The sequence below is a fragment of the Fusarium pseudograminearum genome, chromosome 4 (genome assembly GCF_000303195.2).
Source record: "Fusarium pseudograminearum CS3096 chromosome 4, whole genome shotgun sequence".
Taxonomy (NCBI): Eukaryota; Fungi; Ascomycota; class Sordariomycetes; order Hypocreales; family Nectriaceae; genus Fusarium; species Fusarium pseudograminearum.
This window is the reverse complement of record NC_031954.1, coordinates 96,473-106,562: the sequence shown is the minus strand read 5'-3', so window position 1 is coordinate 106,562 and position 10,090 is coordinate 96,473. Positions and strand designations below refer to the sequence as shown.

The 10,090-nt window shown below is 38.0% G+C and overlaps 2 protein-coding genes across 2 annotated transcripts, besides 15 other annotated features; one reads left to right on the top strand and one right to left on the bottom strand.

The window, feature by feature from the left end:
* Window positions 1-197: a repeat region.
* An 18-nt stretch (window positions 198-215) lies between these two features.
* Window positions 216-250: a repeat region.
* Window positions 251-2,979: 2,729 nt separating this feature from the next.
* Window positions 2,980-3,203: a repeat region.
* A 9-nt stretch (window positions 3,204-3,212) lies between these two features.
* Window positions 3,213-3,388: a microsatellite.
* Window positions 3,389-3,525: 137 nt separating this feature from the next.
* Window positions 3,526-3,580: a repeat region.
* A 308-nt stretch (window positions 3,581-3,888) lies between these two features.
* Window positions 3,889-3,959: a repeat region.
* Window positions 3,923-4,000: a repeat region.
* Window positions 4,001-4,533: 533 nt separating this feature from the next.
* Window positions 4,534-5,257, top strand: FPSE_11219 (uncharacterized protein; the record flags this gene model as incomplete). The annotated part of the gene is made up of 2 exons (XM_009264336.1): window positions 4,534-4,872; window positions 4,925-5,257. The coding sequence occupies 2 exons, from the start codon at window positions 4,534-4,536 to the stop codon at window positions 5,255-5,257; spliced, it is 672 nt and encodes a 223-aa protein (XP_009262611.1).
* Window positions 5,258-5,541: 284 nt separating this feature from the next.
* Window positions 5,542-5,564: a repeat region.
* A 673-nt stretch (window positions 5,565-6,237) lies between these two features.
* Window positions 6,238-8,533, bottom strand: FPSE_11220 (uncharacterized protein; the record flags this gene model as incomplete). Its single annotated transcript, XM_009264337.1, has 3 exons — window positions 6,238-6,805; window positions 7,070-8,481; window positions 8,531-8,533. 3 exons carry the CDS (start codon window positions 8,531-8,533, stop codon window positions 6,238-6,240), a joined length of 1,983 nt encoding a protein of 660 aa, XP_009262612.1.
* A 937-nt stretch (window positions 8,534-9,470) lies between these two features.
* Window positions 9,471-9,498: a repeat region.
* Window positions 9,499-9,510: 12 nt separating this feature from the next.
* Window positions 9,511-9,533: a repeat region.
* Window positions 9,534-9,690: 157 nt separating this feature from the next.
* Window positions 9,691-9,720: a repeat region.
* Window positions 9,721-9,734: 14 nt separating this feature from the next.
* Window positions 9,735-9,851: a repeat region.
* A 101-nt stretch (window positions 9,852-9,952) lies between these two features.
* Window positions 9,953-9,997: a repeat region.
* Window positions 9,998-10,051: a repeat region.
* Window position 10,052: 1 nt separating this feature from the next.
* Window positions 10,053-10,090: a repeat region.

Below are 10,090 nucleotides of genomic sequence, written 5' to 3'. Positions count from 1 at the left end.
ATAATTTATTATATTTTTATTATATATTATTTAATAATAATTAAAATTCTTATTATATTTACTTATCTATTATACTTACTTATTAAATATATTATATATATTATTTTTAGAAAAGTTAATTATTAAAAAAACCTTATTTTAATATTTTAAGTTTTTAATTTAAATAGATCTTTTATTAAGAATTTTAAAGATATTAAGAAAACTAAAGCTCTAGCTTATAGTTATAAAAATAAAATAAAAAAATATAATTCCTTACAGATATTAAAAGCATTAGTTAGGAGCGCTTAAATAACGTAAAGCTCGCCAGTCTAATGCATATGCCTAAGCTTAGGTTTATCTATTATTTAGGCTCTTAAGTCCACAGATCGAGTAATAAGCAAGTTAACAATATAGATATCATGGGGCCTAATGCCCTAACACCCTCTGCGCAACTTGTCGCGTAGCTTATCGATTATAAGAATGCCGTCCTAGCTGCTTCTGACGTGGCTATTATATGCCTAGCACTTATCTACGGCAGTGAAAGTACCATATAGATACCATTCATTCTCCCACTCCTCCGAGCATCCCGAGGTAGCTCGCTAAACAACCTTCAGATTCCACTAAGCGTTAACTCTCAACCCGGCCTTATCTATGTAAACGATGCAGCTACTGGCTTTCAAAAGGCTCTCGAAAAGCTAGCCCTTATTAACAGAAGCTCTGTATATCCTGTCTTTAATCCGGTGACGAGTCGTAAAAGCATTACTGAGATATTTTCGGCGCTGGCTTTGCAATAGGGATATAAGGGTCAATGTGAGCTTGTAGGCCCCGGAGAGGATCTATTTGCTAAAGCAATAGGGACTAGTCTGCGAGGTTCATCTGACCGCGCGAAGCAGTTGCTAAGCTGGACACCCACCAGGTTGAACGGGTTTATCGCTGATATGGATATTTACGCCGATGCGTTTGCCTCTCAGCATTGACGTAGCATGTTAGGCAATCAACATGGATAATAAAATTACTATTCTCTTGACCGCAAGCTTTGATATTAAGATTGCCCGCCCTGAGGGTTAACGTCGAGAGCGTTATTGCGGGAGTAGATTAAGCCTATAGCTGCCGTAATGATGATATTGCTTAATGTTGTGAAGTTGAGACTGCCTTATTAGGGCCGTGCTAACCCGAACAAAATGATACCAGGTGAGAGATGTTGAGAGTATCGCGTGGGTTGCAAGTAGATGGCACATAAAACGGGAGAGATCGAGAGGATGCTACCAGCCCTTTTTTAAGATATCCAAGTGTCTCGTCGTTGCCTGGCTGTCGGTATAGACTTGCATCTGCTAAGATCAGACTTATAACAAGCCCATTACATCTTCGTCAATAATTCGTGCGTAGCCGTTTTTCAATCGATAAACTCAGTCTAGACGTAGGCAGTGTCTTGCTGGTTTATCCAATTATTCACTTCACAGGTTGCCTATCGGTGATAATTCACGTGACAGCTACGGCTGGGGCGAAGTTGGGTGCACTGCAGGTACAGTGTCCTGCTACGTAAGAGTTATCACACTTACACCGCTAAGAGCCTCTCTGACCTAGAGGAATTCGATATGTGGCTTTCCGCCCCAGAATGATGATAGGTTGATAACTGACAGTTTATGTCATAAAACAGGCTGTCCTGGTCCCACAAATAAAACCCCAACATGCTGCACTGTAGTTCGAGTCAGAAGCATGCAAACCTCAATGCTGACGTTATGAATTTAAATTCTATATGAAGTTAAGAAATCTAATGTAATTGTAGGTTTTTCTTAGTTAGTGGAAGTAGTAATAATTAAGAGCTATTTATAAGATAGGAAAGATAGATAGCGCTCTTTAAACTGGATAAATTGTGTAACTTAGTAGGAATAATATTATTAAAGGTATAGTAGTATAAATATACTTCCTCTCTGCTATTAAGGTCTGCATATACCTATTATAAATACTATACCTTTATTTAACTCTAGTCTTCTATATTAATAGTAGGTAGGTTAACTAGGTCCTAGTAAGGTAGTTAGCTTGCTTTTTAAGTAGGTTAAAGTTATTAGAGGCCTAGTTACCCCTTTTAATAATATTAAATGCTATAGAGTATTTTCTCCTCCTTAATATAAATACCTACCTTAACTAATAAGCCCTTAATAGTACTAAATAGCTAATTTCTCTATATTATAACCCTTACCTAATTAAGCTTTCTTCTTAAACTTTAGAATATATTATTACTATATAATAAGGTAAGGTTATAGCTTAGTACTATAAACCTATATATAAATAAATATAATGCTACTAGCTATATAATAGTTAGCTTAGAATTAAACCTTATCTTATATAGTATTTAATATCTTTTCTCTTATTCTTCCTTATGCTAATATAATAATAGCACTTTTATTTACTATATAAAGTAAATACAATTTACCTAAGAATTACTAATAAATATATACTATAGCAGCTAATATTATCCTAGAGCTACTTTACTATACTATCCTTATAGAGATTAACTTCTATAAAGAACCTTTAGAGGCTTTATACTCTATCTATATCCTTAGTATAAATAGAACCCTTAAAGCCGCTAAACCCTTTACTACCTTAGCCCTTTAGGGACTTAACTATCACTTAGAGGATTTTACTTAATTTACTCTCTACCTATCCAAGCTATAGGAGTAAGATAATAGCCTCTTTATTTTTACCCGGATACCTAAGGGGTAAGTATTTCTTATTAGAATTAATATTACCCTAAATATTAAGGCACTATTAGCAAGCCTAGACAGCGCTATAGTTCTCCCTAATAGATATAACCGACTGCACTATATACTATAAATAACTGATAATATCCTAGACCGCATAGGTTATAAGCAGTTAATTAAGATATAAGGCATATATATCTACTGTACTAATGCATAGGCGGCCTAGAGCAGTTTATTAAGTATGATATAGGGTTATGTATTTACTTCTCGCGTGTACCCACTTTTTGCGCACCTTTTCTTATTAAATTTATATAAAAAGCACTATTTTTATATAATTATATATCCTTTATATATAAGTAAATAAAATTAAAAATTTTTATATATATAGATTTTAACTTATTATTTTAATAAAACGATACTATATAATTTAATATAGCTTAATTATTATTTTATAAGATTTTAAAGTAAAAATAATATCTTTAAGTATTTTTATTAATAATTTCTTAATAAATATATTTAAAAGGTTTTTACTAATAAAATATTATATAAGTTTATATATAATTTAACTTTAAATTTATACTTTTATTTATAAAGTATATAATATATATATTAATTTTATTTTATTAATATATAGCTTATTATCTTATAAATACTATTATATAATTATAATTAATTTATATAATTAATTATAAAATAAAATACTATAAGTATCTTTATTAGTAATTTATTAGTAAAAATACTTAATAACTATATATTACTTTTAAAAGCTTATATAATAAGATATAAGCTTTATAGAATTATATAGTATTTCTCTCTATATTATATAGCTTTGATTTTATATAGGAAAAAATATAATAAAAATATTTACTATTTATTAATAGATTTATTAATTTATAAAAGTAGTGACTTTTAGTGTAAAAGGTGCGCAGAAAGTAGGTATACGCAGAAAGTAGGTATATAACTCTATACAGTAGTAAGAAGATCGCCGATAAGTAGCTATTTAAGGAGGATATTATAGTACATACTATTACAGAGACGCAATAGAATTGCAGTAAGGCAGTAAGGGCTATATATAAAGTATATAAGAGGCATAAAAGTATTACTAATTTAGTAGGATATTTAATATAAGTAAGCTATATTAGAATAGGTATAGATAGGTCTTTATTCTATATTTATAGAGCTTAGCTACTAAGAATACTATAGTTAGTAATAAATTTATCTACTTAAATATATCTACTAACTTAATTATATTATTTAAGAATTAATATAACTTTTTAAGAAATCCTTATAAATAAGATCCTTATATAATTAATATTTAAGAATGGTTATTATATATACTCTATCCCTACCTGTGCTGGGAGGATACTGCTAATGTTAAGAGAATTTATCGGCGCTGGTCTTAGGGTGTCAGTACTTCCTATTATTGACGTAATCGATCTTATATCTTTACAGGCTTTTACTTCGAAGGGAACATCCTAGCTTAATGCCACTGGAGAAAAGTCCGCGGAATTTCATGGGTAGACTTTGCTCTGACATCACCGATCTATCGATCTGGATGCGGCAGGAGCTTTCAGTCCGGCCCACGCCGAATGATATGAGAGCAATTAAAATGACTTGCTGTAAGTGGCTAGTCCACATATCCCAAGGGTATCATCACAACACTTTTTTTACGCCCTGTCCGTCATCCATCGCTGTATTAAGCGTAAACTGTCGCTGTGGAGACATCCCTGGTAGGATGTAACTCATCATCCGTGCGTCATCTTGGCAAGAACAGACAGGTATATGAGTAGAGCAGCCAATATCAGAACCACCTTGATGTGGTATTTCGAACGAGTCTATTCATCTCTTCAAAATGTCGTCCATGCGCGCCCTCGTATCTCCCCAGCTCCAAACCCTTCTCCGGCCGCAAGTCCTTCGTACTTCGCCGAGATTCATGCGAATTCAGACCGCCGCGTTATCATCGGCCATCTCAGATGCCATCATCCAGGACCACCGCGAGCTGGAAAAGTACTACAATGAGGTCATAAACTCTACCGACCATGATCATCAGCAACGCTTTGGGAACCAGTTCGTCTGGGAACTCGCGCGCCACTCCATCGGCGAGGAACTGGTAGTCTATCCTGCTTTTGAGAAGTACATGGGACCCAAGGGTCAGGAGATGGCAGACAGCGATCGTCAGGAACACCACAAGGTAGAACCCAGAATGAACCATGGATCAAAAAAAGCTTATAACTTTGAATTAGGTCAAGGAACTTCTTAAACAATTCCAGAACATGAAATCCACAGATCCAGACTACGTGCCGAAGCTCAAGGAACTATGGGCCCCGCTCTGGCATCACATCCAAGAGGAGGAGAAGCTTGATTTGCCGGCTCTTGAACAGTCGCTCAAGGCCCAGGGTGAGGAGACAGAGACTTTGGCGAGGAGGTTCGACCGCACAAAGAAATTTGTGCCGACACGAAGCCATCCCACGGCAGGCGAGAAGCCACCGTTCGAGACTGTCATGGGTCTCATGGCCGCGCCTATGGACAAGTTGGCTGATATGCTGCGCAAGTTTCCAGACCAGAGCAAGCTTTGAGCTCTATGCCAGGAGAGTGGGGAAAAGCTTGCGTTTCAATTTGTCAAATTGGCCAAAGTCAGTAATAATCAAAATATTTAAATATCTTTATATACACGGCTACTTCGGGCCTCAGTCTCTTTTGAGGTGGTCCTATCTGCTGGTTGCGGGGATGTGGCAGCGCTCATCATATGTCAATCGAATCAACTTTGGGGTCAAAGAGCTTTCCTTCTCCTCCCCTCCTACTCTACTAAGCCCTAATATCAGTCAGTAATATTCTCCTCCTTCCTTCCTAACTAGCTATCTTATTTATATATATATATATTTTCCCCCCTTTAAAGTAAGCTATAATGGAGTAGCTAGAAAGCCTTGGACTTTACCTCAACCAACCAGAGCCAGCAATTATATGTATTCAATGCGAGCTCGCCCTTAAACCTGATGGGGACTGTATCTCGCGTCACCTTGGAGAGCGGCATGACATCTCCAAGCCGGCTCGCCCAGGGCTTGGCCCGTTTATCCGGAGCCTTCATCTTCGATACCCAGAGATATTGCCGGTGCGGTTAGATGGCTCTTCGCCTCCCCCTGACGTTTATTGTTTGCGTCGACAGCCTACTCAAGAATTATCAGCGAAACGCATTGCGTTTCCTGTTTTTGACCAATCACCGTCTAGTATTTTCGCTCCATATTTTCCCCGATGGAAACGCATCGCGTCGCGTTTCCGTTGGCTACAACTTGTCGAGTTCAACAACTTGACTACTCCAGACCTAAATAACAACATTCATTACTATCGTCTACTGAAACTCACGTGTTTATCATCTTCGTATAATATCTACTCCATCTCCGCCATTCCATTTAGTCTCAATAGTTGAAATGCTTGAATTAGCTAACAACTGTCCGAGTTCCTTATAGGAAGCCCCGGTGTAGCTGATAATTCCCAAATTTATTCACCAGCAGGGAATTTACCCATTCGTCGACTGTCACTTGCTTTCATGGCCGCTTCCCTAGACTAGAGAGACAACATGACATTTGTCTTCCTGGAATCGAGATCCATCCATAGCTTTGTGAACGTAACATTCTCCCACCATCTCGAAATATTCTCCCCTTTTCCGCAAAAGAAGTGGAACCTCCCCACCTCGACAAAGGGCAACCACGTCACCGTCTTGAGATGCCTTTGGGACTAGAGCTAAACATCCAGAGCTCAACCTGGCCAATCTCCTGGATTCAATCGCATAAAGACGTTCCGCCATAAGCTGGGCCAAGGGATTTCCCATGCTGAGGTTTGGCCATATTCGGTAGAAGACACTGCTGATAAAGAACAATGTCGTCAGCAGTACAGCCCAATTTAAGCATACAAACCAGAGTTGCTTGGCGCCGGGCCGATACACAAGATACAGCATCCGCAGGGCGAGGTAGACGTAGATCGCTTGCACTAAGGCCGGAAAGGACAGGAAGCAACTGCGTTGGGAGTGTCCAAAGATTGCCGTGGCCAGCAAGGGCGAGCCATCGTTTAACATATCACCCCGGCCGCACGTAATCGTATAAATGAATTCGTCGCGATATTCCAGTGCTCTGTTATCGAAAAATTTACTCCAAGCCCTGATAGTTTCTAATCGGTAGGAGGATGAGAGAGTCAAGGCGACTTTAAGTCTGAACCGTATGGTTGATTGTACTCTTTCAGTTTCGCAGGCGCTCCCAAGAGACGAAATCGTGACCGGAGCTCCGTCATGAAAGAGCATATGACCCGACAGTTTTATTTCTCGCAAATATGGAGTAGCGCTATCCGGCGACATTAGCATGTCCCTACACCAGGTTCAACTAAAGCGGAACACTTACCTGTGGTTTAATGCGGCGAAATTGTATGGAACGCCACGCGTGGTACGAAAACGATCACCAGATGGTAGCGATATTGGCATCGCAACACTACCTTTGTTTCTCCAGTCGGGAACCCAAGTGGGAAGCATGACTATTTCCCTGCTGTCACCCCGGCCGAGATATGCGCCGATGCGGTCTTTCAGCAAGTCGAAGCCCCCCAAAGGCAACTGATGGGTAATGGCTCCGAAGAGGCGTAGTGAATTTTGGTGTGAGAGAATTCTTCTGGCGACGCGGACGTATGCTTCTTCTGTAGCCTCATACAATACTTGTATTCCATATGTGCTACCGCGCTCGATTTCCTCACCGAGACCTATTAGGCTGTATACCTTGTCCACGTCTAAGGTAGCAACGCTGTCCCGAAACAGAGTGAGAAGCGTGAGGATATTCTTTTCGATCCATAGTTTGTCTTGTGCTAGGAGACCAAAGACAGACGCAAGGCTGGGAAGATCATAGAGCCCTCTGTTTACCGTGGATGATAGGAGAGATCGAACTGCCATCAGATGTGCTAGATGCGCAGCCTTCTTGCCACCAAGTTGAGACGCAAGCATATCGATAGCGGCTCGGCTGAAGTCTACAAAGGGAATCATTTCATCGCCGCATGCTAGATCAAGAAGTGGGCTGAGGGCAATCTCCTGAATGATCCAGACGCGAGTAAAGTAAGGTCGGCGGAGAAGAATCATCATAGTCCCTAGTCGCCACAACCTCCCAAGCCGAACTATCTCAATCAGATGCTGCAATAACGAGCGGGTTGTGGCCATTTCTCCCTTTGTGTGTACAGCCGCCTCATCAGACTGTGTTAGCGTCCGGCGTCTCTCTTCAGCTAGAGCTCGGCACGATTCGAAGGCCAGGTGGGACAGTATGGTTCCTTTCCCGAGCCAGGCGATGGTTCGGGCTGCCTGGCGGTAGATGTCGCCCATCCTCTGGACTTGCACACCTTTTTCATTGTTGTCTCTTTGATTGATGCAAATAGCATCAATCCAAAGGACTATAGGCCGGGACTTGTCACGAAGATGTATCAAGGCTGAATAGAGATTCTGGGTGACGTAGAAGGGTATGGAATTGCAGTGAATCAGTTTAGGTTTAGTTGTAGTGCCCCATACATACGATAAAGCCGTATAAAACGGGCACTGTGGGCTCGTGCGCCCGAGAACTCCATTCGTGATAACGAGCCTATGTTGGGAAGAGTCTCGTCGCGGCAGTAGTCTCCTTTCCAGTCTACAAGCAATCGAATCTGCGGGACAATCTCGCCTACCAGGTAGAAGGATAAGCACCCGGATATCATCTTTGCCGAGTTTAAGGGACTCTTGATCATAAAGGGGATCTTTTGCTGCGCGATTCATCGTCACGCCCACGTCTCTGACTGGACCCAGTTTCTAAATGGTTTGTGAGCAAAGCGTCACATGCATGAGAGTTCAAACATACCATGGCCGCCGATTTCTTTATCAAGCAGGCATTTGCATACCGCGAGCTCGTAGGTCTCAGGAGGTGAGGTCAATGCAGAAGGAAGGCGATGATGTAGTGTTTAAGTGCGGTTGGCGACATGAGGGGATAAGTGCAGACTCACGCGCCACTAGCGCCTCACACCATCCCTCACATGTTTCGGTTGGCCAGGCTGCCTTCCAGGGCCGCAGAGGCGCTAACAAATTCTCAACGAATTCAGCAATACGCTCATAATAAAAGTAGAAGGCTTTATGTTAAATCAGTCGCAGAGCACGGTCTAGCGTTACGCCTTTTAAATTAAGCTAGTGGCTCTCAGAGGTTTATGTAAATTTCAAAGAGGACAGCTTCTGGATATATCACTATGGCAGCTCCAGTTTCAAGTGAAAGAAGGTTTATGTGTAACGTTATTAAGCCATTTATTCCCCTATTTTCCTCTTTCACTTTAAAGATGATAATGTAATGGCTGCAGCTCTATCGTTAATAACGGTAGAGCTTTATAACCTAGTTTATTCTTTGTTTCTAACCTTACCTAAGTATTAAAGATAGAAATAGGCCTACTGGTAAGGGCAGAGGCAGGGTATTAAGAAGTAATTAGTATAGTAGTATATAGCAGCTACAGTTATTAGGCAGCTATTACCTAGCTTAATAATCTTTTCTTTACAGGCCCTACTAAGGCGCTCTGCTTATTAAGGTAAAGAAGTTTTTATATACTAATAGTAGCTATATAGCTTTATATAGAATAGAAGTAACTTAAAGCTTAAATTACTAGAGATCTTAAGTAATTTATAGTACTTTAATATACTAGTATTATAATCCTTAATTAATAAAACCCTATCTTTAATATACTCTACTTAAATAATACTATTTAGTACTACTAGTTTTATTTAATTAATTACTATAGTTAGATATAGTAAGGTAATAGATATTATTTTATTTATATTTCTTAATAAGCTACTTAGTACTATATAATAATTATTTTAAATTAGTGCTAGCTAACCCTTAAGTACTAATTCTATTTTAATAGTTAATTTAACTTAAATTGCCTTTAAATATATCTAAATTACTATTAAATAGATATAAGAATTACTTATAAATAATACTTAGGGTTATATTTAATAGAGGCTATATTAAGTTATTTCTCCTAATAATTATTAAATCTATTATTTTATATAGTATCTTTAGAGTTTTTAAATAGTTATTTAATTTATTATAATTACTATATTTAAAGATATCTTATTATATTATATATATTCTATTTTTCTCTTATTAAGTTATTTATTTATTATTAATAGTTTTTTATTTAACCTTAAGCTATAAGGCCTTAACTTCTTTATTTTAAACTAAGGCTTATATAAAGGCTTATAAGTATTAACTATATAGTATATACTTTTATTTATAGCTTTCTTTAATTATTAGCTATTAATATACTTAATATAAATATTATATAATATAAATAGATAATATATTTAATAAGTAAATATAATAAATAAATAAATATAATAAGAATTTTAATTATTATTAAATAATATATAATAAAAATAT